The sequence below is a fragment of the Oncorhynchus mykiss genome, chromosome 2 (genome assembly GCF_057628025.1).
Source record: "Oncorhynchus mykiss isolate SJ-2025 chromosome 2, ASM5762802v1, whole genome shotgun sequence".
NCBI lineage: Eukaryota > Metazoa > Chordata > Actinopteri > Salmoniformes > Salmonidae > Oncorhynchus > Oncorhynchus mykiss.
In genome coordinates this window covers 99,741,402-99,758,964 of record NC_143023.1, presented here as the reverse complement: position 1 = coordinate 99,758,964, position 17,563 = coordinate 99,741,402, and the positions used below count along the sequence as shown (strand labels likewise).

General features: G+C 45.0%; 1 protein-coding gene across 3 annotated transcripts in view; it reads left to right on the top strand.

Annotated features, from left to right (window-relative positions):
- The window catches only part of duox (dual oxidase), a 42,806-nt gene that overhangs the window by 285 nt on the left and 24,958 nt on the right, over nt 1–17,563 (top strand). For 2 of the 3 annotated variants that reach the window (XR_016490202.1, XM_090214026.1), the window contains exons 1-13: nt 1,713–2,858; nt 6,164–6,330; nt 6,644–6,707; nt 7,510–7,606; nt 9,160–9,250; nt 9,468–9,570; nt 11,131–11,303; nt 12,916–13,091; nt 13,384–13,502; nt 13,720–13,860; nt 14,113–14,226; nt 16,496–16,698; nt 17,120–17,305. Coding sequence is in view for 2 of the 3 variants with exons in the window: in XM_090214026.1 (XP_090070152.1) it covers nt 2,774–2,858; nt 6,164–6,330; nt 6,644–6,707; nt 7,510–7,606; nt 9,160–9,250; nt 9,468–9,570; nt 11,131–11,303; nt 12,916–13,091; nt 13,384–13,502; nt 13,720–13,860; nt 14,113–14,226; nt 16,496–16,698; nt 17,120–17,305 (1,719 nt within the window). In the remaining variant the exon portion in view is untranslated. Of the gene's footprint in view, nt 1–134; nt 262–418; nt 503–631; nt 797–1,032; nt 1,221–1,712; nt 2,859–6,163; nt 6,331–6,643; nt 6,708–7,509; nt 7,607–9,159; nt 9,251–9,467; nt 9,571–11,130; nt 11,304–12,915; nt 13,092–13,383; nt 13,503–13,719; nt 13,861–14,112; nt 14,227–16,495; nt 16,699–17,119; nt 17,306–17,563 lie in introns of those variants that run through there. The other variant, XM_090214029.1, reaches the window with a different exon arrangement.

Below are 17,563 nucleotides of genomic sequence, written 5' to 3'. Positions count from 1 at the left end.
CACTGCTAATCACATAGCTTTTACGCATTACGAAACGTATTTGGCTATGTCGCAATTATGTACATCCCCTATATCACATTTATTGAAACAATTTTCCCCGATGGGTTCCTACCTTGCACTTTCCACACCAGTAGGCTGCACCTCGACAACTCTTGACGGTCTTGGAGTGGGTCTGTACGTGCTGAGGTGAATCTCTCGCATCAATGGATTTGCGTAAACAGATGTGGACAGTGCTAGCAGTGCTTTCTCTTATCGTTCAACGTAAGTAGCCTGGTAACCAGTTACTTATTTCAGGTTATTTATGTACTACTAGTAAAACCCACGGAATCTGCATAAGCTTTGATAACTATTATACTAGTCCGGCATTTTGAGTATCACTCTGAAACGACCGTGAAATTCTATACATTTACCTGTGCAGATTCTCAGGCCAAAGTCCCCTGGGAAGTCCAACGATATGACGGCTGGTATAACAACTTAGCCTATCACAGTCGAGGTGCTGTTGGTAAGTTTATCACAAAATCTTAACCACTAACTTACAATATTAAATATTGTAAATATTCATATTTAAAGATATACGACGCGTTTATAGAATTGTTGCTTTATGACGAGGAACTCCTCTGTGCGCGTGCAGGTTCCCCCTTGGTCCGCCTCCTGCCCGCGCGCTACTCTGACGGGGTCCTCCAGCCGCTCCAGGAGCCACAGCTCCCCAACCCGCGCAGGGTCAGCGATGTGACGGCCAGAGGCCCCTCGGGCCTACCCTCTGCACATAACCAGACTGTACTCTCTGTATTCTTCGGTAAATTGACACCGGGAACATCAATCTGAATGTTTATTATTTATTTCCGACTCATTCAGGAGATATTGTTTCGGGTCTATGTTGTGAAATGAAATGCTTGGAGGTTGTTCATCGTCACAAAATGAGTGACCAGTAAACACCTGGCAACGTCGTCAAAAAGGATTGGAAATGTTTTAGAATAGATTGACAGTAGCAGCGACTTGCCAAATGACACTATTTCTCCTCTGTCTGTCCAGGGTACCACGTTGTATTTGAGATCCAGGACTCCCGTCCTCCCGGCTGTCCTCCGGAATTTATGCACATCCCCGTCCCAGAGGGAGACCCAGTCTTTGACCCCAACCGTACCGGCCGGGTCCTACTGCCATTCCAGAGGGGGCCCTGGGAAAAACACTCCAGCCAGAGCCCCAATAACCCCCGCACCCAGGTAATAACTCTCACACACAGGTAATAACCCCCGCACTCAGGTAATAACTCTCACACTCAGGTAATAACTCTCACACACAGGTAATGACTCTCACACACAGGTAATAACCCCCACACTCAGGTAATAACCCCTGCACACAGGTAATAACTCTTGCACACAGGTAATAACCCTCACACACAGGTAATAACGACCACACACAGGTAATAACCCCCGCACACAGGTAATAACTCTTGCACTCAGGTAATAACTCTCACACACAGGTAATAACCCTCACACACAGGTAATAACCCCTGCACACAGGTAATAACTCTTGCACACAGGTAATAACCCTCACACACAGGTAATACCGACCACACGCAGGTAATAACCCCCGCACTCAGGTAATAATCCCCGCACTCAGGTAATAACTCTCTCACACAGGTAATAGCCCTCACACACAGGTAATGACCCCCACACACAGGTAATAACCCTCACACACAGGTAATAACCCTCACACACAGGTAATAACCCCTGCACACAGGTAATAACTCTTGCACACAGGTAATAACCCTCACACACAGGTAATAACGACCACGCACAGGTAATAACCCCCGCACACAGGTAATAACTCTTGCACACAGGTAATAACCCTCACACACAGGTAATAACCCTCACACACAGGTAATAACCCCCGCACACAGGTAATAACTCTTGCACACAGGTAATAGCGACCACACACAGGTAATAACCCCCACACACAGGTAATAACCCTCACACACAGGTAATAACGACTTACAGTAGAATGAGCGTGTACATATTTCAGAATGAGTATGGGATCCCTGAGGGAGTTGAACCCATGACCTATGTTATGTCATGTTATGTCATGTTATATCAGGTCATGCTATGTCATGTTCTGCTATGTTGTGTCATGTTATGTCATGTTATGTCATGTAATGTTATGTCAGGTTATGTCATGTCCTGCTATGTTGTGTCATGTCATGTTATGTCATGTTATGTCATGTTATGTCATGTCCTGTTATGTCATGTCATGTTATGTCATGTTCTGCTATGTTGTGTCATGTTCTGCTATGTTGTGTCATGTTATGTCATGTAATGTCATGTAATGTTATGTCAGGTTATGTCATGTCCTGCTATGTTGTGTCATGTTATGTCATGTAATGTTATGGCATGTTATGTCATGTTCTGCTATGTTGTGTCATGTTATGTCATGTCATATCAGGTCATGTTATGTCATGTTATGTCATGTCCTGTTATGTTATGTTATGTCATGTTATGTCATGATGTGTCATGTTATGTTATGTTGTGTCATGTCATGTTATATCAGGTCATGTTATGTTACATTTCACTGCACCTATCTGGGGTATATGACAATAAAATATTATTTTCTGTCTTTAAAAAAAAGGCGATGTTACGTTAGGTCATGCTATGTACTGTAGGTGAACCTGGTGACAGCGTGGCTGGACGGCAGCTCTATCTACGGCCCGTCTAGTTCCTGGTCTGACGCCCTGAGGAGTTTCTCTGGAGGTCTCCTAGCCTCCGGGGAGCAGTGGGACATGCCCAAGAGGGGGGGTGGCAGTAACCTCATGTGGAGCGCTGCTGATCCCTCCACTGGTCAACATGGACCTGAGGGACTCTATGGTGAGAGAGGCTGCTTGTTGTTGTTTTCGTCGTTGTCTTCTTCTTCGTCTTCTTCTTCTTCATCTTCGTCTTCTTTTTCTTTTTCTTCATCTTCTTCTTCCAGTTTTGAGATCTACAATAGCTGCCCTGGTGACTCCTGCATCACTGTCCGTCTCACATAAGAACCACACCTTTGACAAAAATCAGCTATACAAAACATTGGAATTTAAAAAGCTGTGCATTATTCTCTGAGGATTTAGTGGTGAATGACAACGGACTTACAAAGCAAAGCTTGATAATGCCAGCCTGGTCTGGCTAGACACCTCACTAATGCCCGAAGAATGAAAACAAGGAAGCACCAAAAATATCTGCATGTATTTCGTAATGGATATAAAGATTTCAGCACGAGGATAAAGACATTAGAGAATATTTTAAATTGTAATCTTTTTATTTAACCAGGCAAGTCAGTTAAGAACAAATTCTTATTTTTAATGACGGCCTAGGAACAGTGGGTTTAACTGCCTTGTTCAGAACTGTAAAGAAATACTGAAAATACTTTCGTTTCAGGACAGTTATCACTGCTTATTAACCCAAATACCAGGATGAGGGTTACTTCATTTTCCTTCAGTCAATTGACTGATTTTCTGTTTATTTTATTTATTTATTTTATTTCACCTTTATTTAACCAGGTAGGCTAGTTGAGAACACCTTTATTTAACCAGGTAGGCTAGTTGAGAACACCTTTATTTAACCAGGTAGGCTAGTTGAGAACACCTTTATTTAACCAGGTAGGCTAGTTGAGAACACCTTTATTTAACCAGGTAGGCTAGTTGAGAACACCTTTATTTAACCAGGTAGGCTAGCTGAGAACACCTTTATTTAACCAGGTAGGCCAGTTGAGAACACCTTTATTTAACCAGGTAGGCTAGTTGAGAACACCTTTATTTAACCAGGTAGGCTAGTTGAGAACACCTGTATTTAACCAGGTAGGCTAGTTGAGAACACCTTTATTTAACCAGGTAGGCTAGTTGAGAACACCTTTATTTAACCAGGTAGGCTAGTTGAGAACACCTTTATTTAACCAGGTAGGCTAGTTGAGAACACCTTTATTTAACCAGGTAGGCTAGTTGAGAACACCTGTATTTAACCAGGTAGGCTAGTTGAGAACACCTTTATTTAACCAGGTAGGCTAGTTGAGAACACCTTTATTTAACCAGGTAGACTAGTTGAGAACATCTTTATTTAACCAGGTAGGCTAGTTGAGAACACCTTTATTTAACCAGGTAGGCTAGTTGAGAACACCTTTATTTAACCAGGTAGGCTAGTTGAGAACACCTTTATTTAACCAGGTAGGCTAGTTGAGAACACCTTTATTTAACCAGGTAGGCTAGTTGAGAACACCTTTATTTAACCAGGTAGACTAGTTGAGAACACCTTTATTTAACCAGGTAGGCTAGTTGAGAACACCTTTATTTAACCAGGTAGGCTAGTTGAGAACACCTTTATTTAACCAGGTAGGCTAGTTGAGAACACCTTTATTTAACCAGGTAGGCTAGTTGAGAACACCTTTATTTAACCAGGTAGGCTAGTTGAGAACACCTTTATTTAACCAGGTAGGCTAGTTGAGAACACCTTTATTTAACCAGGTAGGCTAGTTGAGAACACCTTTATTTAACCAGGTAGGCTAGTTGAGAACACCTTTATTTAACCAGGTAGGCTAGTTGAGAACACCTTTATTTAACCAGGTAGGCTAGTTGAGAACACCTTTATTTAACCAGGTAGGCTAGTTGAGAACACCTTTATTTAACCAGGTAGGCTAGTTGAGAACACCTTTATTTAACCAGGTAGGCTAGCTGAGAACACCTTTATTTAACCAGGTAGGCTAGTTGAGAACACCTTTATTTAACCAGGTAGGCTAGTTGAGAACACCTTTATTTAACCAGGTAGGCTAGCTGAGAACACCTTTATTTAACCAGGTAGGCTAGCTGAGAACACCTTTATTTAACCAGGTAGGCTAGTTGAGAACACCTTTATTTAACCAGGTAGGCTAGTTGAGAACACCTTTATTTAACCAGGTAGGCTAGTTGAGAACACCTTTATTTAACCAGGTAGGCTAGTTGAGAACACCTTTATTTAACCAGGTAGGCTAGTTGAGAACACCTTTATTTAACCAGGTAGGCTAGTTGAGAACACATTTATTTAACCAGGTAGGCTAGTTGAGAACACCTTTATTTAACCAGGTAGGCTAGTTGAGAACACCTTTATTTAACCAGGTAGGCTAGTTGAGAACACCTTTATTTAACCAGGTAGGCTAGTTGAGAACACCTTTATTTAACCAGGTAGGCTAGTTGAGAACACCTTTATTTAACCAGGTAGGCTAGTTGAGAACACCTTTATTTAACCAGGTAGGCTAGTTGAGAACACCTTTATTTAACCAGGTAGGCTAGTTGAGAACACCTTTATTTAACCAGGTAGGCCAGTTGAGAACACCTTTATTTAACCAGGTAGGCTAGTTGAGAACACCTTTATTTAACCAGGTAGACTAGTTGAGAACACCTTTATTTAACCAGGTAGGCTAGTTGAGAACACCTTTATTTAACCAGGTAGGCTAGTTGAGAACACCTTTATTTAACCAGGTAGGCTAGTTGAGAACACCTTTATTTAACCAGGTAGGCCAGTTGAGAACACCTTTATTTAACCAGGTAGGCTAGTTGAGAACACCTTTATTTAACCAGGTAGACTAGTTGAGAACACCTTTATTTAACCAGGTAGACTAGTTGAGAACACCTTTATTTAACCAGGTAGGCTAGTTGAGAACACCTTTATTTAACCAGGTAGGCTAGTTGAGAACACCTTTATTTAACCAGGTAGGCTAGTTGAGAACACCTTTATTTAACCAGGTAGGCTAGTTGAGAACACCTTTATTTAACCAGGTAGGCTAGTTGAGAACACCTTTATTTAACCAGGTAGGCCAGTTGAGAACAAGTTCTCATTTACAATTGCGACCTGGCCAAGATAAAGCAAAGCAGTGCGACACATTCAACGACACAGAGTTACACATGGAGTAAAACAAACATACAGTCAATAATACAGTAAAAAAATAAGTCTATATACAGTGTGTGTAAATGAGGTAAGATAAGGGAGGTAAGGCAATAAATAGGCCATGGTGGCGAAATAATTACAATTTAGCAATTAAACACTGGAGTGATAGACGTGCAGAAGATGAATGTGCAAGTAGACATACTGGGGATTAATAACCCTGCTATACAGTCAATATACTGTATTATTATTCATATGTATGTAATATTTGTTCTTCCATCCTCCAGAGTTGGGTAACGGCTGGGGCAACGAGAATGTGTTCACCATGGCCGAGGGGATCGTGTGGTTTCGCTACCACAATTACATCGCCTCCCGGCTGCGTGAGAAACACCCGTCGTGGTCTGACGAAGACCTGTTTCAAAGCGCCAGGAAGACCGTGGTCGCCACGTTCCAGGTACCAGGAAAAGTCTGCTGTAATCCAACCAACACGCTGTGGTCATTTTATACTGTAATACGGCAGGTCACATGACCAGAAAAGAGAGTCGTTAGTTACATCAATGCCAGGTGGTTGTGGGTTTTTTGGATGAAATGGTATTAGTTGAGAGTTAGGTGTCTGCGTCACCTCTCACACCCCCCCCCCAACTACCAAGGTTATTATCCTCTGTTTTGACAAGCAATGAAAGTGTATGGTACACTGGCAATGAATTCACAGAGAAGTAAGTCATGACTTAAATAGACTCTCTGATTTTTGTTTTGGCATTTTACAGAATATTGCATTCTATGAATGGCTGCCTGGATTCCTGGGGGAAAAGACAATGTCTCCATACCTGGGTAAGTAAGAAAGAGGGAGGGAGAGGGGGGGGACAGAGAGAGGGAGAGAGAGAGAGGAAGGGGGACAGACAGAGAGAGGGGGAGGGGGGGACAGAGAGAGGGAGAAAGAGTTTGTGGGACAGAGAGCGGGAAAGAGAGAGTGTGTGGGACAGAGAGAGGGAGAGAGAGAGAGAGAGAGGGAGAGAGAGAGAGAGGGGGGACAGAGAGATGGAGAAAGAGTTTGTGGGACAGAGAGAGGGAAAGAGAGAGTGTGTGGGACAGAGAGAGGGAGAGAGAGAGAGAGAGAGAGAGAGAGAGAGAGAGAGAGAGAGAGAGAGGGACTGCGTGGATGAGAGAGGAGGGAAGAGGAACGACTGAAGCAAGGTCATGCGCTGGTAATCAGTGGTTAGGTGAGTTGTTCTCTGCGTCATCAGAGAAACACACATAGCCAGGTTCTCCACACACACACACACACACACACACACGCACACACACACACACACACACACACGCACACACACGCACACACGCACACCTCAGAGCCTGTAGAGGCCAGCGTGTAAAGGCCAGGTGCTCCACAGTCAGCCAGAATACTAAGGTCAGAGGTCACATTATGTTCCTTTGTTTTCTGTTAATAAATCATATGGACGTTAGAGGTGTTTCTTTCCCTGTGTTGTTATTTCACAACGTTAGACGATCCTTCCTTTACCTGTGGGCATACCTTACCTGGGACAGAAATGCTCTATACGTCCTCTCTTCTATACTATAGTAGGTCTACAGTATTATTATACGCTGGTGTCATTGTCTGCCTTGTCTCCCGCAGGCTACCAGAAGTTTGTGGATCCAGGGATCTCACCTGAGTTTCAGGCAGCTGCCATACGTTTTGCCTCTACGATGGCGCCCCCTGGTGTCTTCATGAGGTACTGTGGCCTAGCTTCCCGCCGGCTGGAGAATAGATTACGCTCCTCCGATAGATTCGGAATCCACACTAGCCTGGTAAAAACCAGCCTGACAGCTGCGTTCACCTTTCAGTTTAACTTCAGGGAAACAGAAAGGTGAACTATCAGGTGATCATCAGGGAAACAGAAAGGTGAACTATCAGGTGATCATCAGGGAAACAGAAAGGTGAACTATCAGGTGATCATCAGGGAAACAGAAAGGTGAACTATCAGGTGATCATCAGGGAAACAGAAAGGTGAACTATCAGGTGATCATCAGGGAAACAGAAAGGTGAACTATCAGGTGATCATCAGGGAAACAGAAAGGTGAACTATCAGGTGATCATCAGGGAAACAGAAAGGTGAACTATCAGGTGATCATCAGGGAAACAGAAAGGTGAACTATCAGGTGATCATCAGGGAAACAGAAAGGTGAACTATCAGGTGATCATCAGGGAAACAGAAAGGTGAACTATCAGGTGATCATCAGGGAAACAGAAAGGTGAACTATCAGGTGATCATCAGGGAAACAGAAAGGTGAACTATCAGGTGATCATCAGGGAAACAGAAAGGTGAACTATCAGGTGATCATCAGGGAAACAGAAAGGTGAACTATCAGGTGATCATCAGGGAAACAGAAAGGTGAACTATCAGGTGATCATCAGGGAAACAGAAAGGTGAACTATCAGGTGATCATCAGGGAAACAGAAAGGTGAAATATCAGGTGATCATCAGGGAAACAGAAAGGTGAACTATCAGGTGATCATCAGGGAAACAGAAAGGTGAACCATCAGGTGATCATCAGGGAAACAGAAAGGTGAACTATCAGGTGATCATCAGGGAAACAGAAAGGTGAACTATCAGGTGATCAGGCTGGTTACACCAGCTTATAAAAACACTTTGGGGCGGCAGGTAGCCGGTTAGATTGTTGGACCTGTAATGGAAAAGGGTTGCTAGATTGAATCCCCGAGTTGACAAGGTTCAAATCTGTCGTTCTGCTCCCCGAACAAGGCAGTTTAACCCCACTGTTCCCCAGTAGGCCGTCATTATAAATAAGAATTTGTTCTTAACTGACTTGCCTAGTTAAATAAAGGTTAAATAAAACACATCAGATTTCTTCAGGCTACTCCAATAGGGCTCCCGAGTGGCGCAGCGGTCTAAGGCACTCCATCTCAGTGCTAGAGGCGTCACTACAGACCCTGGTTTGATTCCAGGCTGTATCTTAACCTGCCGTGATTGGCAGTCCCATAGGGCGGCGCACCATTGGCCCAGTCTCTCCCTGGGGAGGCCGTCGTTGTAAATAAGAATTTGTTTCTTAACTGACTTGCCTCGTTAAAATAAAGGTTAAAAAACTCAATATTTGTAGCAGAGTTAGTATCTCTAGGCTACAAATGTTCTCTTGGGTTTGTGGTGTAGTTTTGTTCTAAGAAACAACAGACCCTTCTTTAATGCTGCGTTTGTGTCAACATTCATATATTAATAACAGCGGCTTGCATGTCATGTGACTTTTTCCTACTTCCTGCTCTTGGCCACAGGAACAGAACTTGCCACTTTCAGAAGGTTGTCAACGTTGATGGGAGCACATCGCCAGCCCTTCGCCTGTGTAACAGCTTCTGGAACCGGCAGGTAAACTTATTGATCCAATTATGTAAGAAAAACACATCTTTGTCAAATTGTTTAAAAAAAATGTTTTGTTATTTATTGTAGCCTGGTCCCAGATACGTGTTAGTTGTCTGTCCGACTCATACGGCCATTTTGAATTAGATGCACCACTGATCTGGGACCAGGCGGTATCTGCTACCTACTTTATATGTACCGGTGTTGAGACAGTTGTCTGTTGTAGAACCCCAACCTGAAGTCCGGACAGGATATCGACCGTCTGATTATGGGCATGACCTCGCAGATCGCAGAGAGAGAGGACAACGTCATCGTGGAAGACTTAAGAGGTTTACGATTACTTTCAGTTTTAAATGGCTTTACATGGTCAGAAGTGGAGAGGAGTTGTCTCTGTCTTCATGCTTCGGTACTGTATGAAGAAAACATGTGAAGTTTCAGTTGTCATAGCTACAGCTGTTATAGTTGAGTGAATCAAATCAAATTGTTATTTGTCACATGCGCTGAATAAAACAGGTGTAGTAGACCTTACAGTGAAATGCTGAATACAACAGGTGTAGTAGACCTTACAGTGAAATGCTGAATACAACAGGTGTAGTAGACCTTACAGTGAAATGCTGAATACAACAGGTGTAGTAGACCTTACAGTGAAATGCTGAATACAACAGGTGTAGTAGACCTCACAGTGAAATGCCGAATACAACAGGTGTAGTAGACCTCACAGTGAAATGCTGAATACAACAGGTGTAGTAGACCTTACAGTGAAATGCTGAATACAACAGGTGTAGTAGACCTCACAGTGAAATGCTGAATACAACAGGTGTAGTAGACCTTACAGAGAAATGCTGAATACAACAGGTGTAGTAGACCTTACAGTGAAATGCTGAATACAACAGGTGTAGTAGACCTTACAGTGAAATGCTGAATACAACAGGTGTAGTAGACCTCACAGTGAAATGCTGAATACAACAGGTGTAGTAGACCTCACAGTGAAATGCTGAATACAACAGGTGTAGTAGACCTCACAGTGAAATGCTGAATACAACAGGTGTAGTAGACCTCACAGTGAAATGCTGAATACAACAGGTGTAGTAGACCTCACAGTGAAATGCTGAATACAACAGGTGTAGTAGACCTCACAGTGAAATGCTGAATACAACAGGTGTAGTAGACCTCACAGTGAAATGCTGAATACAACAGGTGTAGTAGACCTCACAGTGTAATGCTGAATACAACAGGTGTAGTAGACCTCACAGTGAAATGCTGAATACAACAGGTGTAGTAGACCTTACAGTGAAATGCTGAATACAACAGGTGTAGTAGACCTTACAGTGTAATGCTGAATACAACAGGTGTAGTAGACCTCACAGTGAAATGCTGAATACAACAGGTGTAGTAGACCTTACAGTGAAATGCTGAATACAACAGGTGTAGTAGACCTTACAGTGAAATGCTGAATACAACAGGTGTAGTAGACCTTACAGTGAAATGCTGAATACAACAGGTGTAGTAGACCTTACAGTGAAATGCTGAATACAACAGGTGTAGTAGACCTTACAGTGAAATGCTGAATACATCAGGTGTAGTAGACCTCACAGTGAAATGCTGAATACAACAGGTGTAGTAGACCTTACAGTGAAATGCTGAATACAACAGGTGTAGTAGACCTTACAGTGAAATGCTGAATACAACAGGTGTAGTAGACCTCACAGTGAAATGCTGAATACAACAGGTGTAGTAGACCTTACAGTGAAATGCTGAATACAACAGGTGTAGTAGACCTTACAGTGAAATGCTGAATACAACAGGTGTAGTAGACCTTATAATAAATAAAATAAAATAAATAAAAGTAATAAATCTTGATGTATATTGGTGGGCCTTCTCCCCACTAGATTATATGTACGGGCCTCTGCGTTTCTCGCGGTCGGACTTGGTGGCTCTGACGGTGCAGAGAGGCCGAGACTTTGGCCTGCCCAGCTACAACCAGGTCAGAGAGGGGCTGGGCCTGGTCCCTGTGGAGAGGTGGGGAGACGTAAACCCTCAGCTCAACACCACCAACCCACAGGTACTATCAGAACTTATTACGCAATGCTCATTAATGTTTTCCTGTATGGGTTATTAACGTGTTTATACGTAAGTCCATACAGTATGTGCTGTTAATTAAACTACTGGTCTGAGATCAGTCAGAGCCGCCACAGGGAGGGGATTAAAACTACTGGTCTGAGATCAGTCAGAGCCGCCACAGGGAGGGGATTAAAACTACTGGTCTGAGATCAGTCAGAGCCACAGGGAGGGGATTAAACTACTGGTCTGAGATCAGTCAGAGCCACAGGGAGGGGATTAAAACTACTGGTCTGAGATCAGTCAGAGCCACAGGGAGGGGATTAAACTACTGGTCTGAGATCAGTCAGAGTCACAGGGAGGGGATTAAACTACTGGTCTGAGATCAGTCAGAGCCACAGGGAGGGGATTAAACTACTGGTCTGAGATCAGTCAGAGCCACAGGGAGGGGATTAAACTACTGGTCTGAGATCAGTCAGAGCCACAGGGAGGGGATTAAAACTACTGGTCTGAGATCAGTCAGAGCCACAGGGAGGGGATTAAACTACTGGTCTGAGATCAGTCAGAGCCACAGGGAGGGGATTAAACTACTGGTCTGAGATCAGTCAGAGCCACAGGGAGGGGATTAAAACTACTGGTCTGAGATCAGTCAGAGCCACAGGGAGGGGATTAAACTACTGGTCTGAGATCAGTCAGAGTCACAGGGAGGGGATTAAACTACTGGTCTGAGATCAGTCAGAGCCACAGGGAGGGGATTAAACTACTGGTCTGAGATCAGTCAGAGCCACAGGGAGGGGATTAAACTACTGGTCTGAGATCAGTCAGAGCCACAGGGAGGGGATTAAAACTACTGGTCTGAGATCAGTCAGAGCCACAGGGAGGGGATTAAACTACTGGTCTGAGATCAGTCAGAGCCACAGGGAGGGGATTAAACTACTGGTCTGAGATCAGTCAGAGCCACAGGGAGGGGATTAAACTACTGGTCTGAGATCAGTCAGAGCCACAGGGAAGGGATTAAAACTACTGGTCTGAGATCAGTCAGAGCCACAGGGAGGGGATTAAACTACTGGTCTGAGATCAGTCAGAGCCACAGGGAGGGGATTAAACTACTGGTCTGAGATCAGTCAGAGCCACAGGGAGGGGATTAAACTACTGGTGTGAGATCAGTCAGAGCCACAGGGAGGTGATTAAACTACTGGTCTGAGATCAGTCAGAGTCACAGGGAGGGGATTAAACTACTGGTCTGAGATCAGTCAGAGCCACAGGGAGGGGATTAAACTACTGGTCTGAGATCAGTCAGAGCCACAGGGAGGGGATTACAACTACTGGTCTGAGATCAGTCAGAGCCACAGGGAGGGGATTAAACTACTGGTCTGAGATCAGCCAGAGCCACAGGGAGGGGATTAAACTACTGGTCTGAGATCAGTCAGAGCCACAGGGAGGGGATTAAACTACTGGTCTGAGACCAGTCAGAGCCACAGGGAGGGGATTAAACTACTGGTCTGAGATCAGCCAGAGCCACAGGGAGGGGATTAAACTACTGGTCTGAGATCAGTCAGAGCCACAGAGCCATAACCTGCCCTCTCTATTCTGTCTCTACCTTACTGGATCTATAGCTATTCAGGGACCTTGCAGACCTGTATCATGGGGACATTTCTAAACTGGAGCTGTTTCCTGGAGGTCTCCTAGAGTCTGTGGACGGTCCTGGTCAGGTCTTCTCCACTATCATACTGGACCAGTTTAACCGCATCAGGAATGGAGACCGCTTCTGGTTCGAGAACACACAGAACGGGTAGGGACAGCGTCAAATACGAACCTCATACGGTAATCGTATGAAACTGTTACCGTTAGTTGAACCTCGATTTCCTGGCTTTCTCGCGTTTCGCTCGGGAAGTTTGGATGGATACCTGTGAGAACGTAAGCCACGAATGAAATAAAACAATAGCCTGGTGTTGAACTTGACTTTGAACTGAGGCAACACAAGACTAATGTCTGTTATGATCAGCTTTGATTCACTGTTTTGGGTGACGTTGTATCATAACGGTTCCAGTCGATCTGACAACTCCTTCTGGTTGTTCCTCAAGTCTGTTCACAGCTGAAGAGCTGCAGGCCATTCGCAACACAACCTTTCATGACGTCATTACAGCGGTCACCGGCGCGGAGGCTGAGGACATACAGAGAAGAGTCTTCTTCTGGAAGGATGGTAAAGATCATGTCCTCTTTAAATGTATAATCTTTGTGGTATTGCCAATACAAATAAGCAATGAAACCATAGTGTTCCCTGTAGCTCTAAAATGTTGACTGTAGTTGCTGCTGGTACAGTAACAAATCTCCTTTCTCTGTCTGTCTGTCTGTCTGTCTGTCTGCCTGCCTGCCTGCCTGCCTGCCTGTCTGTCTGTCTGTCTGTCTATCTGTCCCAGGTGACCCTTGTCCCCAGCCCTCTCAGGTCACGACCTCTGAGCTCCACCCCTGCACCAACGCCACCAAGCTCAACTACTTTGACGCCGGGAGTAAAGCTGGCTTTGGCATCCTAGTCATCTGCCTGTTCCTCTTTCCCGTTGGTCGGTATCCGATGTTAACCAATCAGAATCCACATTTTACATGAGGTTATTAGTCTTATCCAGAGTGACTTGCGATCAGTTCATTTATTTAAAGTAGGTAAAACAACCAAATATCACATTTTTTTGGACAGGGGATAACAATAGCAAGTAAAACATTTTAAAATAGCAGATTTTGATACACAATCATTTTGACCATAGCCGTGGTGAACTTCCCTGAGTGATTCTCTGTTGACTACATTGTTCCCCTGCCAGTGAGCTTCCTCATGGCTCTCGTGGTGGCCTACTTCAGAAAGTCCAAGTTTAAGAAGTTCCAGAAGAGAGGAGGAGCTAACGACACAACAAAGGAACCCGCTGCTGGAATCACAGGTGTGTATCAGGTGATCGTGTTTGTGAGGTACTGTGTGATGTGTCAGGTACTGTGTGATGTGTCAGGTACTGTGTGATGTGTCAGGTACTGTGTGATGTGTCAGGTACTGTGTGATGTGTCAGGTTAGGTACTGTGTGATGTGTCAGGTACTGTGTGATGTGTCAGGTTAGGTACTGTGTGATGTGTCAGGTTAGGTACTGTGTGATGTGTCAGGTACTGTGTGATGTGTCAGGTTAGGTACTGTGTGATGTGTCAGGTTAGGTACTGTGTGATGTATCAGGTCAGGTACTGTGTGATGTGTCAGGTTAGGTACTGTGTGATGTGTCAGGTTAGGTACTGTGTGATGTGTCAGGTTAGGTACTGTGTGATGTGTCAGGTTAGGTACTGTGTGATGTGTCAGGTTAGGTACTGTGTGATGTGTTGGGTTAGGTACTGTGTGATGTGTTAGGTTAGGTACTGTGTGATGTGTCAGGTTAGGTACTGTGTGATGTGTCAGGTTAGGTACTGTGTGATGTGTTAGGTTAGGTACTGTGTGATGTGTTAGGTACCGTGTGATGTGTCAGGTTAGGTACTGTGTGATGTGTCAGGTACTGTGTGATGTGTCAGGTTAGGTACTGTGTGATGTGTCAGGTTAGGTACTGTGTGATGTGTCAGGTTAGGTACTGTGTGATGTGTCAGGTACTGTGTGATGTGTCAGGTTAGGTACTGTGTGATGTGTTAGGTACTGTGTGATGTGTCAGGTACTGTGTGATGTGTTAGGTACTGTGTGATGTGTCAGGTACTGTGTGATGTGTCAGGTTAGGTACTGTGTGATGTGTCAGGTACTGTGTGATGTGTCAGGTTAGGTACTGTGTGATGTGTTAGGTACTGTGTGATGTGTCAGGTACTGTGTGATGTGTTAGGTACTGTGTGATGTGTCAGATACTGTGTGATGTGTCAGGTTAGGTACTGTGTGATGTGTCAGGTTAGGTACTGTGTGATGTGTCAGGTTAGGTACTGTGTGATGTGTCAGGTTAGGTACTGTGTGATGTGTCAGGTTAGGTACTGTGTGATGTGTTAGGTACCGTGTGATGTGTCAGGTTAGGTACTGTGTGATGTGTCAGGTTAGGTACCGTGTGATGTGTCAGGTTAGGTACTGTGTGATGTGTTAGGTACTGTGTGATGTGTCAGGTTAGGTACTGTGTGATGTGTCAGGTTAGGTACTGTGTGATGTGTCAGGTTAGGTACTGTGTGATGTGTCAGGTTAGGTACTGTGTGATGTGTTAGGTACCGTGTGATGTGTCAGGTTAGGTACTGTGTGATGTGTTAGGTACCGTGTGATGTGTCAGGTTAGGTACTGTGTGATGTGTTAGGTACCGTGTGATGTGTCAGGTTAGGTACTGTGTGATGTGTCAGGTTAGGTACTGTGTGATGTGTCAGGTTAGGTACTGTGTGATGTGTCAGGTTAGGTACTGTGTGATGTGTCTACTCTCCATCTCTCTGTCTCTCCTCTCTGTCTCTCCTCTCTGTCTCTCCTCTCCGTCTCTCCTCTCTTTCTTGTCTCCGTCTCTCCTCTCTGTCTCTCCTCTCCGTCTCTCCTCTCTGTCTCTCCTCTCCGCCTCTCCTCTCCGTCTCTTCTCTCCATCTCTTCTCTCCGTCTCTCCTCTCTGTCTCTCCTCTCCGTCTCTCCTCTCCGTCTCTTCTCTCCGTCTCTCCTCTCTGTCTCTCCGTCTCTCCTCTCCGTCTCTCCTCTCCGTCTCTCCTCTCCGTCTCTCCTCTCTCTCCTCTCCGTCTCTCCTCTCCATCTCTCCTCTCTGTCTCTCCTCTCCGTCTCTCCTCTCCATCTCTCCTCTCTGTCTCTCCTCTCCATCTCACTTTTCCGTCTCTCCTCTCCATCTCTCCATCTCTCCTCTCATTCTCTCCTCTCCATTTCTCCTCTCCTTCTCTGCTGTGGTTCGTCTCTCTTCTTCGTCTCTCCTCTCTGTCTCTCCTCTCTCTCCTCTCCGTCTCTCCTCTCCATCTCTCCTCTCTGTCTCTCCTCTCATTCTCTCCTCTCCATTTCTCCTCTCCTTCTCTGCTGTGGTTCGTCTCTCTTCTCCGTCTCTCTTCTACATCTCTTCTCTCTGTCTCTCCTCTCTCTCCTCTCCGTCTCTCCTCTCCATCTCTCCTCTCTGTCTCTCCTCTCATTCTCTCCTCTCCATTTCTCCTCTCCTTCTCTGCTGTGGTTCGTCTCTCTTCTCCGTCTCTCTTCTACATCTCTTCTCTGCATCTTTCCTCTTCTCTCTCCAGCCTGTGAGTGGCAGGGCCCTAAGAAGCCCTTACGTCCAGTCAATCTGTTGGTGGATGATAAGAGGAGACTTCAGGTGTGTGACCTATCTGGACCCGCTCAACGGTCACTCAGCCTTGGTTCCCAGACCCACCTGGACATCCTGCTGTCCAGTGACTATTACTGCAGGGCTCTGCTGATGAAAGTACCCAAAGAGTATGACCTGGTGAGTGATTAACAGGGGACAAATAAGAAAGAGCATGGGATAGAGAGAGAGATAGGGGGGTGGAAAGAGAAAGAGAGAGAGAGAGATAGGGGGTGGAAAGAGAGAGAGAGAGAGAGAGAGGGAGAGGGAGAGGGAGAGGGAGGGAGGTAGAGAGAATGAGAGAGAGAGAGATAGGGGGTGGAAAGAGGGAGAGAGAGAGGGAGAGGAAGAGGGAGGGAGAGAGAGAGAGAGAGATAGGGGGGTAGAAAGAGAGAGAGAGAGAGAGAGGGAGAGGGAGGGAGAGAGAGAGAGAGAGAGAGATATGGGGGTGGAAAGAGAGAGAGAGAGAGGGAGAGAGGGAGGGAGAGGGAGGGAGGGAGACAGAGAGGGAGAGAGTGTGTATGTATGTGTTTAAACTCTGTTTGTTGTGGTCTGTCTCCAGGTGCTGTACTTTGAGGACGAGGGCCAGCGTGGAGAGTTTGTCCGGTATCTTCGCTCTGAGGTGACAGACGGTGGACAGGAGCTGGCGGTGAGGGACATGACAGAGAAGGAGCTACTGAGAGAGGCAGTGACCAGAGACCAGAGGACTCAGATAGTTGAGACCTTCATCAGGAGTGCCTTTGCCAAGGTACTGTAATATGGTGATTTAGGAGACGCTTTACTGTAATATGGTGATTTAGGAGACGTTTTACTGTAATATGGTGATTTAGGAGACGTTTTACTGTAATATGGTGATTTAGGAGACGTTTTACTGTAATATGGTGATTTAGGAGACGCTTTACTGTAATATGGTGATTTAGGAGACGCTTTACTGTAATATGGTGATTTAGGAGACGTTTTACTGTAATATGGTGATTTAGGAAACGTTTTACTGTAATATGGTGAT